We start from the raw sequence: 20,112 nt of genomic DNA, 5'->3' as shown, positions 1-20,112 counted from the left end.
TGTCGGGGGGTGCCGGGAGTCAGACCCCCCATCAATCAGATATTGATGACCTAACCTGAGGACCTGAAAACCTATTTATGGACCTCTCCTGACACGTCTGTTTTACTAACTACTTGCATCTTTTCTAATCTCTCACCTGCTGGCGTCAGATGCACCAAAATTATTGATAGGTACATGCCTCTTAATAATTGTGGCACATCTGGCGCCATAAATTGGCGTAAATTCCATGTATAACTGAAGTTTTCTGGCATACATTTTGCTGAGTGTCAGCCTCAAGCAGAGAGTGCCTCACATAAACAGTGGCCCTGGCAGAGAACCCTGTGGGGGCATGTTCACATGTGGAGGATATACCGCCGATTCACCTCTGTGGATTTTCATGTGGCACATCTGCATCATTGTACATTACCAGCAAAGTGAATAAGATTTTAAGAAATCTCATCCATGTGCTGTGAAAAAAATCAGCGGTGTAAAGTCTCCTGCAGTGCGGATTTGAAATCTGCAGCACATCAATTTTTTTGCAGTGCACGGGGTGAAATTCACAGCCGTCAAAATCCTCATGCATACGCTGTATTTATCTTACGTATGGATGTATGTTAGGCCTGTAGCACACTCGTGTTGTTGTTTTCCGGCAGAGGATCTCAATACCGGAAAAAAACTTTTCAGTTTAGGCTACTTTAACATCTGCGTTTTTGCTGGATCCGCCATGGATAAGCAAAAACGCTTCCGTTATTTATAATACAACCATCTGCATCCGTTCTGAAAGGATATGTTTGTATTATCTCTAATAGCGATGACGGATCCGGCACTTAAAACCATTGTAAGTCAATGGGTGCCGGATCCATTTTTCTTTTGTGTCCAAGAAATCGGATCCGGCACCATTGACTTACGTTTTGTTTCATGACGGATCCCCGTCTTGCTCCACATCCCATGCCAGACAGAAAAAACACTGCTTGCAACTTTTCTCTGTCCGGCATGGGAACGCAACCAAACAGAACGGAATGCATTCTGGTGCACTCCGTTCTGTTTTGTCCCCATTGACAATGAATGGGGACAAAATAGAAGCGTTTCCCTCCGGCATTAAGATCCTATAACGGATAAAAATACCGGAAAGGAAAAAAAATGCTGATGTGAAAGTAGCCTTAGGCTTTCATGCACACGACTGTCCGCAAAACGCTGATCTGTAAAGCACGGATACTGGCCAGTTTGAATCCTGCATTTTTCTCCCTGCCATCGGTAGAAATGCCTTATCTTGGACGCAAAATGGACAAGAATAGGAGATGTTCTACAAATTGCGGAACAGCCACACGTATACGGATAGCACAGCAAGGACATCTGTCACCCACACAAATGAATGGCTTCATGTGTGATCAGTAAAAAATGCAGATCGGACACGGGCCAAAACTACAGTCGTGTGCATGAGGCCTTAGCCAGTGAGTGTGCTGTGAACGTGACCTTAGGCTGCTTTCACACAGTGTTTGGTCAGTGTTTGGTCAGTGATTTCCACCATGATTCTGAGCCAAAACCAGGGGAGGATCAAAAATACAGAACAAGTGCAAATCTTTCCATTAGACCTCATCTTGTGGAGGATCTCATCCGGGTTTGGTTCACAATTACCTGAAAGTGGCCTTAGCGTGACACTGACACAATAATCAAAAAACATTCAGAGATTTTTTTTTATCTTCGCCTATCCCAGCAGAATATTTGTGCCCCATAGATTTAAAGGGGAATAGCACCTTTCTGACAGCGAATCGGTTAACCCCGGCCTCAGTCCCGAGGAACGATAAGAGATTTTCCCTATGAGCGATATTCTGTGAAGGTTATGCTTTATTTTCCTATTTTCCACATGGACATCTTACAAAATGTTCCTTCGCTGCCTTCATTTTTAAAATCACATCTTTAACATGGTGTTCAGTCACAGACGTGCTCAGTGTGGTCTGACAAACGGGATCATACATGGCAATATCCACATCCATGTTACAATCCGACATATTACACTCCATGCAGGGACTGCAGACGTGATCCTAAAACGAGAGATGATATGGAGACAAGCGAATCATCAGGTCCATTTGGCAATGAACGGTACATCATACATTTTTATTATAAAATCAGATTTAAAGGGGTCGTCCTGACAATATATTTTTAAAAAGTCATGACAAAATAAAATAAAAGAGATACTCACCTCCCTGATCCCTGGCTTTCCCCTTCCAACGCTTAAGGGGTCCCTGCTGGTCTTTGCTTCTTGGTCCCTCTTGACATGTATATAATGGCTGCGCAGTGGGGACCCACCTCTGCCAAGCATTTCCTGAGGGACCAGGAAGCAGAGTCCATCCGGGGAACCAATGAGCATCAGAACCGAAGGGGCTAGGGATTGTGAGTATTTTTTCTATACATTCTGGACAACCCCTTTAACGTGGGTTTTCCCTACTGTTAGGACATGCAGGACACATTTTCTACCAATGGCTGTATTATAATATTTTTTTGGGGGGGGGGGGGGGGAATCCTTATTTTTAGAAGTCTTACTGTCTTCATGGGATCGCATACTTCCAGGCTGTGTGTGCACTGGGCTATATGCTTCTCTCAATATCCTGCCACTCTCCCACAATCCCCATGCCCAATGTTCTGTGCGCAGATGTATTGTCCCACACATCCCATATCATTCCAAAGTCCAGCTGAGAAAATAACCCTTATAAAGAAGGTAGTAATTTTAATAGTAATTAAACAAAATGACGTACAATGTTAACCTGTTGTAGGTGAAACCACAAGAAGGCTGGGTAAGCTAAAAAAAAATTGGGTGGGGAGTCTCTCCCTACATATACACCCTAAGCTATACCCTCTGCCCAGGGACAGCCCACCTTTAGGGGCCGTCCCTGGGCAGAGGGTATAGCTTAGGGTGTATATGTAGGGAGAGACTCCCCACCCAATTTTTTTTTAGCTTACCCAGCCTTCTTGTGGTTTCACCTACAACAGGTTAACATTGTACGTCATTTTGTTTAATTACTATTAAAATTACTACCTTCTTTATAAGGGTTATTTTCTCAGCTGGACTTTGGTATTATTCACCTTTTGACCCACCGTATTTATACTTTATCCATATTCGCTGGACTATAAATCCCATATCATTCCCCTGAACTCCTCCACGCCGCTGTCTTTGGCGGCTACTGTGCATGTGCAGGGAGGATATAGCCACTAGAGATGAGCAAATTTCGAAAAAATTTGATTCAGGCGGTTCGCCGAATTTTTCAAAAAAATTTGGTTCAATTCCAATTTATTTGTGGTGAATCGTGTTAAAAAACACTATTTCCTGGCTGCAGAGAGCCTGTATAGTGGTATAGAACACTGTGTCTTGCAGTAACACACATAGGGAGTCTGCTGTGGTAGTGAAATAATACTGTGAGTCAGTATGACATGTAGATGACAGCGGTCGCTCTTAGAATCACTGCACACTTCACTTATTTGGGTAGTCACGGGGCTAAAACCTACCAAATAACTCAAGTGTGAACTCAGCCTTACAAGTCAATGTTAGCGCCAGGTATAAAGAACTGTGCAGAGGCCCAAGATCCTGCTATAGTGTGAAAGAGTGCACTCCTTTTACACCAATTCACTGATTCCACATAGATGTCTACAGAACCTGTTCTATTAAACACTTATACAAGTAGAGCCCCCCGACAGAGTGGAGAGGGTGTCAGCAGTAAGTTTGTGTTGACGTCACAGATTATTTTCCCCATTCTCTGATCCATCAGAACAATAACCCCCCACAAAAACGATCCTCTCTGTGGAGCATCCGTCTTCACTCGGTCAGCATTTGGTCAGTAATCCATCAGTATTGCTAAAGCCCAAAAAAAACAGGAGTGGATCCAAAACAGAGATGACACATGAATGGAATATTTGCATGTCTTTTGTGTTTTGTACCCACTCCTGCTTTTGGCTACCAAATCATAAGCCGATTCTGATCCAAAATAGAGACCATGTCATGCAGGCGTCTCCTTTTTTCTTTCCTTCTGACAGATCAGAAGAAGGGTAAAAAAAAATGATGTCAGCCAGGCCAAAAGGCAAAATAGTGGCCCAGTCATAAAGTGGGGAGGGTGGGAACAGCATGAGAAGTCCACAGAGTGGCCATATGACATAGTGGTGAGGTGGAAGCAGCATGGGGAGACCACAGAGTGGCCTAATGACAGAGTCTGGAGGTGGCAGCAGCATCAGGAGGAGGCTACAGACTAGCACAATGACAGTGTGTAGGGGGTAGAAGCATCAGGAGGCCACAGAGTGGCACAACGACAGAGTGTGGAGGTGGCGGCAGCAGCATCAGGAGGAGGCCACAGGGTAGCATAATGACAGTGTGGAGGTGGCAGCAGCAGCATCAGGAGACCTGAGTGGTGAAGTGGCAGCAGGATCAGGAGACCACAGAGTGACCGATTGACAGAGTGGGGAGGTGGGTGGCAATAACAGTACCAGAGGAAGATGGTGGGTGAAAGAAGAAGCACTTGTCATCAGATGTGTGGCATCAGGCAGGTGGCAGCATCAGAATAGTAGCGGAGGCAGGTAGCCCGAAAAAAACTGTCTCTTTTGTCAAAGTGTTGGTGTGGCACCATGGATGATCCAGTATGATGCATCAGACATTGGTGGGTGGAAATACTGGCTGACTCACGCCTGATTCATCTTGACAAAGGTCAGTCTCTCCACATTTTGGTTGGACAGGCGAGTTCTTCTTGGGGTAACTATGGCCCCCGCCGCACTAAACACTCGCTCCGATGCCACACTACTGGCCGGGCAGGACAGCTTTTGCGGCACCAAATCCAGTTTGGCTGCCCAGTAGTCCAGCGGATCTTCAATGTGGGGTGGCAGGGTGCTGTCCAAGTATGCCACCACTTGCTGGTTCAGGTCCTGCTCCAGGTCTAGCTGCTGCGGGTGAAGAAATCTGCTCATCAGCGACTCTAGACTCAAGTTGCTGCTGATGGAGCTGGAACTGCTCCTACCGCCCCACCGTGCCACAGCAGCCATGGCAGAGGAACGTGAGCGCAGAGGGCCCCCCGGTCAGCAGTGCTCCAGACTAAAAAAAATTACAGGAGCCATTGGCTCGTAACCTGAAAAATATAGGCGCCAAATTTAATTTTTAGTCGCCAAATTGAAAATATATATAATTATAAATTAAAAAAAAGACTTGGAGAAGATGAGACACAGATAATGAGGCAGCACTACATATAGGAGAATACAGCACCACATACCTATTACATCCAGTGACATGTAGACTTTCTTTTTCCTCTTCTCCTCCATTTGACCCAGACCTCCATGACAAATTCTTTCAGCCGTATCTCGTCTCTACAGAGTTTGTTACAGACACGTTAGATTTTAAAATTTTTCCATCAACCCCCCATCCTGGTGTCCCAACAATGTCATCCTGCTGCCATTCCCAATACTGCGCCCGTGGTGCTCCCCAATGCGCCAGGTACTATACTGCAGAAAAAATTGTGACCCCATTAGAAATAATGTCCCTACAGTGTCTACAGCAATTATAAATGCCACGTAGAGTGCCCCCAGTAATAATAATACAACATTAGATTAATCCCCCCACTGCCCTAACGTAGTAAATTCCCCACACACTGCCCGCACAATAGTAACTTCCCCCCTCACTGCCCTCACATAGTAATTTTCTCCCACACTGCCCCTATATAGTAATTTCCCCACACATAGTAATTACTCCCCCACTGCCCCCACAGTAGAAATATGCTCCACAGTAGTAATTTCCCCCCATACTTTCCTCTAGTGCCCCCTTATGGCAAGTAATGTCCCCCACTGCCCTCTTACAGCCAGTAATGTCCCCCCAGTGCCCCCTCTTACGGCCAGTAATGTCCCCCCAGTGTCCCCCTTAAGGTTAATAATATCCCCCCAGTGCCCCCCTTATGGCTAGTAATGTCCCCCAGTGCCCCTCTTATGGCCAGTAATGTCCCTCCAGTGCCCCCCTTATGGCCAGTAATGTCCCCCTAGTGCCCCCCTTATGGCCAGTAATGTCCCCTAGTGCCCCCCTTATGGCCAGTAATGTCCCCAAGTGTCCCCTTATGACCAGTGATGTCTGCCCAGTGCCCCCCTTATGGTCAGTAATGTCCTCCCAGTACCCCCTTTATGGCTAGTAATGTCCCTCAGTGCCCCCCTTATGGCCAGTAATGTCCCCCAGTGCCCTCCTTATGGCCAGTAATGTCCCCCAGTACCCCCCTTATGGCCAGTAATGTTGGCACAAAAAAATAAAAAATAAAGTTAAAATCTTATACTCGCCTGTGTCCTTTCGATGGTGCTCACTAACTGCTAGTACAGCCCGGGATGGTGCGACGCAGATGTCCACAACTCACTGCTGTGCGTCCTGGCACAGGTGGGCGTGATGATGTCATCTTGCCCGCCTGTGCTGGGATTTCATTACCAAATTGACCTCAGGCCTGTAGCGTCTAAAAGTCTTGTCGACATCTGCAAATTTTAAGGTGCATTGGCGACCATTTTGGTCGCCATATGGAGCGCTGGGTCAGACTTGCGAGAGGATGGACGATGGCGCACATAGACAGCCGCCAACTGACTACATAGGAGGTCTCTATAGTAGTTCAGTTTGTCCTCCCTCTCAGCGGGTGTAAAAAATGCCCCCATTTTGAACCGGTAGCGAGGGTCCAACAAGGTGGAAAGCCAGAAGTCATCCCTCTGCCGAATGCTGACAATTCGGCTGTCACTAAGCAAGCAAGTGAGCATGCATTGGGCCATTTGTGCAAGTGACTTGGAGGCCTGCCTCCATCCCCACTGCATACTGCCACGGTGTGTCTGGGTCCTCTGCCTCGTCTTCCTCATTGCCCTATACCTTCTCTGGATGCTCCTGCTACTCCTCTCCTGTAACCTATGTATAAAAGCAGTGGAATGACGTTGTTCATCCCGTAGTCCTGGCGACTGACAAATAACGTTTGCCTCCTCAAAGGGCCTGAGCAAACGGCAGGTGTAACGCATGAGGTGCCACTGGCTGACATCGAAGTTACACAGGGGAGTACTCCTGTCTGCTTGGATCATCAAGAAATCGTTTATGGCCTTTCTCTGTATTGTCCAACATATGGAGGGTGGAATTCCAACGGGTGGAAATGTTGCATATCAGCCTATGTTAGGGGATGCCGTTCTGCCGCTGCTTTGCGGTGTACGAGTGGCTGAAGCGCATGCAAAGCTTCCTGGCCATTTTTAGGATGTCTTGCAGATGGGTGGAAGACTTCAGGAACCGCTTGACAACCAGATTGAACACATTTGCCATGCAGGGCACATGGCTCAGCCCTCCTTGACGCAGCGCCGACACCATGTTCTTCCCGTTGTCGGTCACCATGGTTCTGATTTTGAGTTATCGTGGAGAAAGCCAGGATTCGATTTCTTGATGAAAGACATGGAGCAGTTCCTCCCCTGTGTGACTCCGTTTGCCCAGGCAAATGAGGTGCAGAACAGCGTGACACCGCCGTGCCCTGCACATGTGGTATGCTGGAGGGGCACTGTGAATTGTCCCTGCAGTGGAGCCTGAGGACAATGTAGAGGATGAGGAGGCAGAGGCGGATATTGTCGCAGGACCAACAGCGTGAGAACGTGGAGGCAGAAGCGGTGTCACCTGGCCAAGTTGCTAGTGTGGCTGCGCAGGAACCACATTCACCCAGTGGGCCGTAAAGGACATATATTGTCCCTGACCGTAGTTACAGCTCCACACGTTGGCGCTGCCGTTCACTTTGGCAGACACCGACAGGCTCAAGGACTGGCCCACCTTCTGTTCTACATATTTGTGCAGGGCTGGTACTGCTTTTTTGGCAAATAAATTACGGCTTAGGACTCTCCACCTCGGCTCGGCACAAGCTATCAGTTCTCTGAAAGGTGCAGAGTCCACCACTTAGAAAGGGAGGGACTGCAGCAGCAGTAACTTGGCCAGGAGCACATTCAGCTTCTGCGCCGTTGGATGAGTGCACGCATACTGTTGTCTCTTGGCAATCGCTTCGGTGATCAATTGATGACGGAATGACTGACGAGGAGAAGGAGCATCAGGACCAGCAGATGATGGGAAGGACAGACAGCTCCCTTCGGCTGAGGTAGTGCAGCCTTGACTGCCTGAAATCAGGTGCGTGCCATTGGGTGATGCAGCGGTTGCTGCGGCAGGCTGGACCACCACATCGGAGCCACGCTTCACCTTCTGCCCAGAGATTCTACATATGGCCATGTTCATCTCCTCCGGCGGCTTAACAAAAAACTGCCACACCGCTGAGTAAATGATTTAACCCCCAACACTCCGCACTGACTGACTGCTACCGCTGCAGCTTCCGTGAACCCCTGCACCACTACTTTCCGGGCAGGTAGGCTCCTGTGAAGCGGGTTACCCGGGCATGTTTGGCTCCAGACCTCCCACTGCCGCCACCCTGCCGACTCCCGGCCACACTAGTGACTCGCTGGCTTCGCCGCTGCCTCACGGGCAAGCTGTCACCCTCTTCTCCCGATGATGATGAAGCCCTTAATTCCCCAGGCTCCCAAGTGCGATAAGCTACATCATCATCATCGAGTATTGTCTGCACGTCACTGATGTCCTCCTCAACGGTCTCTGCGTCAGGAGCCTGACCGCTCGCAACACCAGCTTCCACACCACTCTCCTCATCACTACTTGCCCGCCTACCGGAGGATGTCTCCTCCACATCTTGGCTAGCCAGTAGCTGTTTAAAGAATAGAATGTCCTACCAGGATGTTTAACTGCGGGGGCAGATCTCCTGGGTACTGCTCAGAGAGGTAATAGAATGTGAAAACAAAGGGGAGCAGTGACAGTGTTAAAACTTAACTTTTACTAAATGCATTCCCCCAATTGGGGAATAAGAAACCCCTTACAAACACAAATAACAAGAAGACAGACAAGAACCCTATAGAGGGGGTTTATACGACGGTATCGTGCAACATAGGTGGTGCTGCACACCAAAATAGGTCTCGTCCCCTCCCAAAAAGCCTGTGGAAGTTATCACACAGACCTGTGGTGGAGGGACCGAGTAATCCCTATTGTCTGCCTCCAATGATGGAAACAGACACAATAAAATGGAAAATTCTTACCAATTTATTTTGGGTCTCGCTTAGCGACCACATATAAGTGGGTTAAGGCAGGAGGAGGTCACTTATGGCAGGTAGGTCCTTCAGCCGGTATTCAAGGTAAACGGAGAAGGGCGTCAGGGATATCCAATTGGTCCGGTATCAGAGTGGTATCAGGAAAGAGACTCACCCTAGTACCTCCCTGCTTGGCCTGACCTAGCCCTAGTGACCTAACACGGGGTCCGTGCCCCGCAAGGGGTGGCCCCGTCCGGAACCTTACCCTGGTAAACAAGCCCTAGGTGACCCTAACGACGGGTGACTAGGGGAAAGGTTGTTTTGACTCAAGGCAGGTAAAATTGTAAGTATAATGAGTTGTAAATATCATAAATATGTAAGGATAGTGGAGACTGGGACGCACATATATAACTGCACGTATCCAATGATATGTCAACGTGTCCCGACGCGTTTCCTTAATATAACATATCTAAATTTATAGTATAAAATATCTAAATGTATCCACTGTTATAGAGAACTAAGACCCCAAAAATCATCAGGGGACACGGGGCTTAGTGATATGGCTCCTGTCAGTCAGATAGTTGCCACTGTAATAGATATCCCAGTGTAGCAAGAATGTGGGGGGTAATAGATTAAGAGATACCCTCCAAGGTAGAGACTGAGGACCAAGTGAGGCATATGGAAACCATTGCTGCTGGAGCGGTCTCACAAGTGTCCAGGATCGGCGGCCCACAGGTTCAGTGTGCCGTCACATGAGGTGTACACTGTTTACTGTCCTCTAGTAGCTTGTCCTCCCTGTATAATGGAGCTGAGCCCGCAGCATATAATACTTCCCTGGCTGAGGGAACAGAAAAGGACAGAGGCAGGTTGAGGACAGGTGAGGGAACAGGGCCTGCTCCCGGCCATGCCAACTAAGGGTTGTGTCTGACCAACCCACCGACTCTTGGGTGTCTTATGGGACGAAGTGGATGACTGAGTCAACTATTCAAGAGCTGCTGGGTTCCTCGTCAAGACATGACCGCTAGATGACCCCGGGAGCTCAGGCCTCTCGCTCCGACTCCTGCTGCCACACCCCCTTACTCTGCTGCAACCTGTGCCTGCGCCAGAAACATTTAGGCCTCTGCCACTCTCCTGTGGAGGGCCTGGCACTTCTCTGTCTGACATACTGTTAGATTAAATAAAAATATAAAAAGGAAATTAAAACATCTAAAAAAAGTCTGTAGCTTTCTCACTTCACCACACAACGGCCAAAGAAGGCTAATACAAGCCAAAGAAGGCTTTAGAACATATAAATACACCTCTGAACGGCAAATAGGCCCTTACTTTTTACCACTAATACACGCCACAAAAGGCTTTAGAACATATAACTGCACTGCTGAACTGCAAATAATTTATATTTTTTTGCCACTAATACAAGCCAAAAAGGGCTGTAATTTTCTCACTTCGCCACACAACGGCTAATAAGCCCTTTTTTTTACCACTAATACAAGCTAAAAAATTCTTTAGAACATATAACTGCACCGCACAAGGGCAAATAAGACATATAAATATTTCCTTGTAATAAACCCTGTTAATAGCTGTATCAAACAGCACTTGCACCCCAATAACAAGAACGGTTTGCTGGAATTACAGAGCTGTATAATGTCAATTTGGATCTGCAGTCAGTGCAGCAAGGTGTAATAGGATTGTTCCCATTACCCAGGCTGTAACCTCCCCAACTAAACCCTGTTCTGCTTCAATATTGTGGAATGATTCCTCCCTATCCTTTCCCTGAACTTTTATACAGCAAAATAAAAGTTTTCAAGTCTTTCCTAGCACTGTCCCTAGCGCCTGCTAACATCTCTCCCTGCACTTAGTATACTGGAAAATGGCAGAATCCAAGAATGCTGAGGCTATTTATAGGGCTGTGACATCACAGGGCTGGCTGGGTGCTGATTGGCTGCATGCATGACATTGTGGGTGATCCCTTGTTCCCAGAGTTCCTTGCTCTGTGTCCTAACACGTGCAGCAGCCATCTTAGGAACACGAAGCGTGAGGAAATTTGGATTCGGTGCAAATCAAATTTTTCCTGAAATACAGATCGCATTGCACTTCGTCAACTTCGATTCTCTCATCTCTAATAGCCACAGAGCCGATAGGCCCTAAATGTCCGATGGGTCCTACTGGGCACTGACATTGAGAAAGGAGAGGTGGCTGCCCATGCAACTTCTATGGAGGTTCTGAAAATAGCAGAACATGCTTAAAGGGGTTGTCTGGCCTAAAACATTGGACCAATGTCAGATAGGTCTACGGGTCCCACCTATGGGACCTGCACCCATCTCTAGATTGGAGCTGCCAAAGTGAACAAGAGTGCACCACCCATGCAGAGCCGCCCTCCATTCTTTTCTAGGGCAGCATCAGCAGTTTCGTAGAAGTATTTAGAGCAGTGGCCACACTTGTGCAGCTATGGCAGCACCAGGAACTCAGCTGAGATCCAAACACCAGCTATCCACAGGTCCAACTGAAGCTATAAACCACACAGCATTGTGAGAGAAACAACTATAAATAGGGAAAGTTAAATGACCACAATAGCAACACCTGGAGGTAAAGGCATTGGCCAATAATAGAAACAACACAGACTCCTATTGATCCACAAGGTAAACATGTCAAATCACACCACGTTTTGCCAGTCTCAAAGATCTCCTGCCACTTACTGTCGCGGGGACGTCCGTATGTCTCGATACGTCCGTGACAATATGTTACCTGTTGTGTGTGTAAGACGGTATAAACTGTGTAGTGATTTTTATGGTAACATACAGTAGTAACTTTTTTTCTCCATACCAGCAAAAATCCCAGTAACACTTTTCATTTTTTCAGTTCAATCAAATTAATTGACTGAATAAAAAAATAATAATAAACATCCCTGTTTGGTTGCAGCTGCTTTCTGGTGTGTTTTATGTAACTGTTGCTGGAGTTACCTTATTACAGAAAAGTCAGCTGGGACCGACCTACCAGATGGCAGATGTCACAGGAAGGAATGTCATGGGATTTTAACATGGCCAATCCCTGGTTCCTCTGGGATATAAGCTGGTACCAGAGGTGTCTGGCAGCAGCTTAGCCCCTCTCTCCATTAACAACATATACTTGTGTATGTATATGGGGAGGGGTTGGAAGTAATAGCTGCTGTATTTAAAGGGTATTTCCATCAGAAAACGCATGGCATAGCCACAGGATATACCTAAATGCGTATAAATGCAGGTTCCACATCTTGACCCGTTCCTGTCTCGAGAATGAGGCCCCATCTCACCATTCCTTCCCAAGTAAGAGCACTCTCCGATTTTTATTAGGGTAGGGTCACATACTATTTCGTTTTCTGTTCTTCTGATCATCATCAGAAGAAAAAAATATATATCCTTTTGATTAAGCATCCGTTATGCTTATTAAAATGAGCATAATTGAGCGTAACGGATGCTTAAAATAGAGGATCTGGTTTTGTTTTTATTTTCGGTTTCCTGTTCTGATGGATCAGAAGATCGGAAAACGAAAAATTGATGTGAACCCGGTCTTACTTTAATAGAAAGGAATGAAATGAGCCATGCATGCCCAGCCACCTCTCCATTCACGACGGTGCGAGATGGGCCCCATTCTCGATATAGGAGTGGGTCCCAGAAGCAAGGAGTAAATAGGTCCTGAAGCAGGTCCCAAGGGGTAAACATGGTGGCCTGCTGTGTCTGGTATGGGGGCAACTTTATGGCCCTTGATTGGAGTATCTGAGACTGGTAAACATTGTTAAAGGCATTTTCCAGGCTTTTAACAAAATCCATGCCTTCGTCTAACCTGTGTAAAGAAGTTACGTTTTTATAGTTAATACACCCCTCGCTCCGCCGATGTCGCCGTCCCTGCTGCACTCACACAGGCTGCGGGCTCAGGGTCGCGACAAGATTTCTTCCCTTCTCTTCATGTTCAGCTGCAACTGTAAAAAGAAGGGCACACTTCCGGTCGGGACCCCATCAGCCCGTGTGAATTCAGCAGCGGAGCGAGGGAGTGGGTAAGTACTAACTAAACTATCTTTCTTCCACAAGTTAGAAGAAAGCAGAGAGCTTTTAAAAATCCCAGAGAACCCCTTTAAGGGAACCAACGTGTTTTACTCTCAGGAGCATTGGGGCTAAAAATAAAAATTCGGAAAGAAAAATGAGCTGCTTCTCACCTTGTGGTCATGCTTTGGCCGAGGCTTTGTAAAATAATATGCTGCTGATAGGAACATAATAGAGAGGGCAATGCAAGATAAATAAAGGTACATCTGCTCATATATCCACTGTAGATGATCAAGGCTGTTGGAAAGATGGTTCCCGTACGGTTCCTCAAGTTCTTCTGGTAACAAGTCATTTCCAATGGTAGTCCATGAAGGACGGTCACAAGTTGCTGAATGCTGAGGAGGTGGCTGAAACATCTCAAAATTCTACAGCAAATCTAGGATGACATAATTGCTAAAAAACCGAGCATTACCCTTATTACTATTGTTTCCTGCACACGACATGTTACGCGTCATATGCTACTTGTGATGTCACAGACATCTGCAAGACCTGGGGAGTCATTTACCAAGACTGTGTTGCCCAGAGCAACCAATCAGAACCGGGCTTTCATTTCTTACACTTCTCTGGAGAAATGAAAGCTGAGCTCTGATTGGTCCATATGGGCAACAAAGATAGGTTTGATAAACGGTGTTCCAGGTGGTAACTGGCTCTATATATTCTATGAGGAGCATCCCAGCAGAATGAACCACAGGCTCTGTAACAGGCTATTGGCAAACTTCATGAAATTACAGTTCTGGTAGGAGACATCAACCAGAGCCAAAAACAGAGTAATAATAAATGAGATGTAGGGACCTAAGCACTTCTCCTTTGAGGGACAGCTGTAGTGGGCTTCTGGATGGAGAGGAGCTTTGGAGCACTTTTAACCCACAGAAGCTTTAGGGCTCATGCACCCAACCATTGCTGTTTTTGTGGTCTGCACGGATACTGACTGTGTGCGTTCCGCATTTTGCAGAACGTCCTAACCTCTATAGAACTGTCATATCCTTGTCTGTAAAACGGTGAAGAAAAGGACATGTTCTATTTTATTTGCAGGGGCGCGGAACGGACATACCCATGTGCTGTCCGCATCTCTCGAGGCCCCCTTGAAGTGAATGGGTCCGCAAAAAATATGGATCGAATACGGACTAAATCTATGTTTGTGTGCATGAGGCCTTATTCTGCACATGCACTAGTTCCCCTGTGCGTGCGCAGTGTAAGTGAATGTTGGCCACTGATGGACAGCGTTGGTCACGTGCCTGTCCATGGTCCATGCTGGATCTACTTCTGGCTTTAGGTCATAAAACTGCAGTGGTGTTTGACCCAAAAAAGCTGTGTGTGAAACCAGCCTAATTTATGTATTGCAAACCTTGCTATTTTTTCTTTTTTTTTTACAGAAGCTAGATTGGCCTTAAAATCATACATCAGCTTTATCCAGCAGACCATTTCAGACCCTGAAAAAGTTCATGGGAAACTTCATAAAGAAGACAAGGTTTGTGGTCATGAAGTGGTTTCCATGTGATATTCTGTGTGCACTAATGTGTCATCTGAGAATGGACAGCAATAGTAAAGCCTATATGAAGGATGAAACTACAGTGAGCACACTGTGCTCGCCTTCCCTTCCGGTGGTCATATTGTCTAGATAGGAGCAGGTCCCAGACATGGGACCTGCACCTATCTGACATGGATGGCATATCCTATTACAATAGTTCTGACAATTGCCTTGTCATTCAGTCTCTTGTAAAAGGTCCTTAAAGGGGTATTCCAGTTGTTTGAAGTTATCCCCTATCCACAGGAGAGGGAATAGCTATTAGCTACCCAGCGGTAGGACCCCCACCGATCGCGAGAACGGGGCCTGTACCCACTGCAGCTCCCCTGAAATGAACAGAGCGGCCGATTGCACGTGCTCGTGGCTGCTCCATTCATTTCTATGGAAGTTCCAGAGATAGCCGAGTACAGCCCTCGGCTATCTCCAGAATTCCCGTAGAAATTAATGAAGCGGCCGCATGCACTCTGTTAATTGCATTGGGTACGGGGCCCCCGTTCCCGTGATTGGTTGGGGTCCGAGCGATGGATAGGGAATAAGTTCAAAAAAACAGAATACCCCTTTAACTGTGGCTGCAATCAGCATTATAGGCTTCTGGAAAAAGAGCTGGTAGACTAGAGTCAGTGTTTGGTGCCATTTTTTCCAAAATTTTTCATTTTTCCAAGTGTTTTCCATTCCTTTCTCTATGGCCTCATGCACACAACCGTTGTTTTATTCCGTGTCCGTTGTGCCGTTTTTCGTGAGTTTCTGCGGACCCATTGACTTTCAATGGGTCCGTTGAAATCTCGGCTAATGCATCGTTTGTCGTCTGTGATCCGTGGTTCCAGTCCGTAAAAAAAATATAACCTGTCCTATTATTTTCGCAGAAAACGGTTCACGGACCCATTCAAGTCAATGGGACCGCTAAAAAACACGGAGGCACACAAGATTGTGATCCGCGTCCTCGTCCGTTTTTTTCCTATCATTTGCATGGCAAACCTGTCTTACATTTTTTTTTTACTTTCCTTCATGTCTGGTGATCCTCCAAAAATAAAGGAAGGACACACGGAAACAAAAACGGAAATGGATCACGGAACATGAAAAGGGGTTCCGTTGTTCCGTGATCCGTGTCCGTTTTTGTTTCCGTGTGCCTTCCTTTATTTTTGGAGGATCTCCAGACATGAAGGAAAGTAAAAAAAAATCTAAGTCAAGTTTGCCATGCAAATGATAGGGAAAAAACAGACGCGGATGACAATCTTGTGTACCTCCGTGTTTTTTCACGGACCCATTGACTTGAATGGGTCTGCGAACCGTTGTCCGTGAAAAAGATAGGACAGGTCATATTTTTTTCACGGACTGGAAACACGGATCACGGACGCGGATGACAAACGGTGCATTAGACAAGTTTTCCACGGACCCATTGAAAGTCAATGGGTCCGCAGAAAATCGCGGAAAATGGAACAAAGAACACGGGACACAACAACGGTCGTGTGCATGAGGCCTATAGGGAAGAATCCAGAGAAAAACCACATGCAATTTTTTCGAGAAAAAAATGGCATAGCAAAGGGGACGTAAAAAGTTTAGTGCAGGGTCGTCTGTTGCTGCCCTTGATAGATCCCCTACTTTATGCAAAACACTGAAAACGTTTGGTCACTCCTCATCAGGTCAACACCAGAAACCGCAAGAAACCTGCGGTTTTTGGTGTCATTTAATGCAGACAGCCCGTATCCGTGCGCTGTAGACTTTGGCTCATAGAGGGGGCTCCTTCTAAGGCCTCTTGCACACGAACATTGTACATACGGCGGGTCCGCAATACATGGGCACCGGCCCGTGTACACTCCGCATCACGGATGCGGACCCATTCACTTGAATGGGTCTGCAATCACGGAAATGCGGAACGGAACCACGGATCGGAACCCCACAGAAGCACTACGGAGTGCTTCCGTGGTGTTTCTGTCTATGCCTCCAAACTGCAAAAAAGACTAAGACGCCAATGCATTTTAGTCAGACTGATGAACTGTATTGATGGCCATTTACATGCCTCAACGTTGAAATTGCAACACCAAAAAGGACAAGCCATACGGTTGTGCAAATTGTGGAAGTGGCCGGTGTTAAAATGATTACATTTTCAAGCACCTTGCTCGAATATGTGGCATGTGGGAGAGGCATAAAAGACAGATTGAAACTAAGCAAAGTTTATTTTAGCCACATAAAACCTCAAAAATAGGATCAAGTTGTGTGGGATGATTGTGCAAAGCCTCCTGTTCATCGATGTGCCAGTTATCACCACTGGAGAAGACTGAGAGGGACAGAATCCTTGAACAGAGACCAGTTTTTATCACTCTGGCAGATCACTACACACCTAGGCCGAGATGTCCTGGTGGTTGGGAGAACAACGACAAACTGGAATGACAGCAAGAGGTGCACAGGGATGAATCTCTGCATGGATGGAACATCTGATTAGAAGAATGGAGCATAGTGATCCATTCTGTACTGCAAGTGAAATTGGACATCACATGCCATCCCAAGCCTACGGCGGCAAACAGTGTCTAAACAAAAAATCAGAAGGCATCTGCACGACATTGGGCTACGAGCCGGATGTCCTGCTACAGGTGTTCCATTGACTTTACACCACCACTGTGGTGCACAGCAAGAATGCAACGGAGGCTGCAATGGAGGTCTGTCCTCTTCAGCCATGAGTTCCACTTTTGTCTCGGATGCAGTAATAACCAGAGATTGGTCTGGAGAACACCTGGGCAGTGCTATGAAGAAATCTTCACGAGGGCATGTCACACCGGTCCTACTCCCAGGATTATGATGTGGGGTAGGATAATGTATGGTAGCCAGACCCCTTTACTCTTCATGTCAGGTACACCAACAGCTCGGCATTGCAAAGAATTGGTTGTGAAACCAGTGGTATGGCCATTTCTCCAATGTGTCCCAGCAGCCATTTTTCAACAGGACACATGTTGCTTGTACTACCGTGAGCAGCCTGCATGTTCTTAACGTGCTACCGTGGCCTGCAGCATCTCAGAATTTGTCTGCCATAAAGGAACGTGTCATCAGAAAATGAACTATTATTTAAATCATGTTTTTATGGTTAATATATTTTTAAATAATTTTCCATGTCAATATCTATATTGAAACAAAAACCATGAAATCCTGCGAGTTTTCGCACTGGCCACTAAGCCCAATAATAGCTGCCCCTTCCTAGTCTGTACACATTACTTTGCTTGCGTATCTGTCATTCTAATCCTGCCTGTAATGATATCACCTCTGTGTATAGATAAGACATGATCCACCATTCACAATAGGTGATTGTCTGGGCTCATCTATTCTTTCCTTGTACAACGATATCTGCACAGGTTCCAGATCATGCCTAGAAAACTCTCCCATAGAAGTCAATGAGGTCCCTTCCTGACCATTGTGTCTATGGCCCATGGGGCTGCTGTAAAGCATTTTAGTAATGCTGTATAAATGCTGTTAAGAACAGATCAGGCAAGATGGCCGCCCCCATAATCATATTCAGGAAACAGAAAAAAATTCAAATCTGCAATCGGAAAATAAAAACTGATTAGAAAAAAATATGTATTACAATCTGGTTTTAACTGGCAGATAAAATTTTTGGTGACACATTTCCTTTAAGCACATCTGAGGCGTCATTGGTCAGCAGTTGCAAAGAGTGCTGTCAGCAGCGGATCTTGATGATTTGCGTGCCCAAGTGCATTCAGTGTGGCAGAACATTTTAATAACCTCATTGATCGCATTGCCAAGGTGTGTAAGAGCTTGTATTTCTGCATGTGGTGCTCATACTCTATACTTAATAAATTTAGTTGTTTTGAATATTTTGCATATCATTAACATGTCTATTGATCCTTTGACTTCCATAATTCCACAACTTTTCCTTCCTGATCTTGCAATTTCCATTTTTACGTGTGTATAAGATGGGGTTTCAGTGTAAATCACGGGCCTGACATTTTTTTATGTGGTTATATATTATAACTTTTCTGAAACTGAGAATACAGATTCATTTTGATTCCTTCAGAACCAAGCAGTCAGCGCCTGCAAATCAAAAAATGAATGGCTGCAGAACGCCAAGGATCCAACAACACAAGACTTTGTGGATCAGAAGCAACAACTAGAGAACGCTGTGCAGCACATCTTCACAAAGCTCAGTACACCACGTAAGGATCATCAGAAGTGTTTACAGTGCAGTGCTCTCCAACCGGAAGCTGTCAGTGCATGCTGAGAGTTGTAGTTTTGCAACAGCTGAAGAGCCACAGGTTGTAGACCAGTCTTGGGCCTCAGCTGCAAATCCCGGCCAGACTGTGAATCTAATGATCTGAACTGACAAGTGTATAGTTGCCTAAGATGTTCTTGGGTTGGGTCAGTAGACTCGCGATTGGACTGGGATTTGCAGCTGTAGTACAGATGCTAAAAATGCAGCCATGTTATAGTTGTCTGAATGAGGCCTTCTAAGACTAAAGCTGCTCATAACAGATTAATCTTGGCAGTTCCTGCTGTATGGGCAGCCACTTGAGAGTCCATTAATAGGGTTGTCCACAATTTTAATATTGATGGCCTATCCTCATGCTAGGCCATCAATATCTAATCGGTGGGGGGTCCAACCCCCCGCCAAGTAGATGTTGAAGAGTAGCTCCATCCATTGTGTAATGGACAGAGCTTGTAACTGCAGCTTTATCCACTACACAGTGGACGTAGCTGTGTAATTCCAAGGACAAAGCTAATTCCAAGAACAGGGTATGTCTTCCCTGAGGAGAGTCCATCAGTTATTAAAATCCTGGAATACCCCTTTAAGAGTGGTTTCACTTTCAAGAGCTTTTTAAAAAAAATTGAGCGAAAACTATGAATGGATCTAGTAGGAAGGAGAAGTCCTTTTGAATCCACTTCTGTCTTTGGATAAAAAATAAAGAAAGTAGACCTTTTTTTTCCAACAAAAGGCTGTGTGAAGCTCCCCCCAAATCCTTGATATCATGTAGGTTTTTCGGACTGCGGTGGCTGTCTACTTGCAGTTTGGCTCCACTAATTGGGGTTAAAGCTATGGGCAGATCCACTTCATTCAAATCAGCAGATGCCCATTGTTTTTGTTTTGCCAGGAGATAAAGCACTGGCAGAAATGTCTTGTTGATTTCCATCCCCCAAGTTAACTATCAACCAGTAATTATATCGAGCAGGCTATACATTGATATGACTTTCTTTCTCCCCATAGGTGTGGAAACTGGAAAGTCTAAACAGTGACCTCACAGATCTTCATGTCACCCTACATCGTCCTCCAACTACGGCCTTTATACACGGCTGAACTAATCTCGTACATATCCCCCTCTGCCTTTTCATTGTATATAAAATTGTAACTTTGAATCTATAAGTTGCAGTGTATGTATTTTCTATGGAAGTTTTGACCACCTGGAATAGACCCAATACTGACAGGGATAAAAGAGTATTCCCATTTCA

The 20,112-nt window shown here is 46.0% G+C and overlaps 1 protein-coding gene across 3 annotated transcripts in view; it reads left to right on the top strand.

The window, feature by feature from the left end:
* The window catches only part of ANKRD45 (ankyrin repeat domain 45), an 81,266-nt gene extending 61,154 nt beyond the window's left edge, over positions 1 to 20,112 (top strand). The window contains exons 4-6 of one of the 3 annotated variants that reach the window (XM_044300709.1): positions 14,513 to 14,607; positions 18,686 to 18,824; positions 19,871 to 20,112. In XM_044300709.1, coding sequence (XP_044156644.1) covers positions 14,513 to 14,607; positions 18,686 to 18,824; positions 19,871 to 19,899 — 263 coding nt within the window. In that variant the 3' untranslated portion in view covers positions 19,900 to 20,112. The remainder of the gene's footprint in view (positions 1 to 14,512; positions 14,608 to 18,685; positions 18,825 to 19,870) is intronic. The other 2 variants (XM_044300710.1, XM_044300708.1) reach the window with 2 other exon arrangements.

The sequence above is a fragment of the Bufo gargarizans genome, chromosome 7, assembly GCF_014858855.1.
Source record: "Bufo gargarizans isolate SCDJY-AF-19 chromosome 7, ASM1485885v1, whole genome shotgun sequence".
Classification (NCBI taxonomy): Eukaryota; Metazoa; Chordata; class Amphibia; order Anura; family Bufonidae; genus Bufo; species Bufo gargarizans.
Note: the sequence above shows the minus strand (reverse complement) of the source record. Positions and strands in the feature narration are given on the sequence as shown.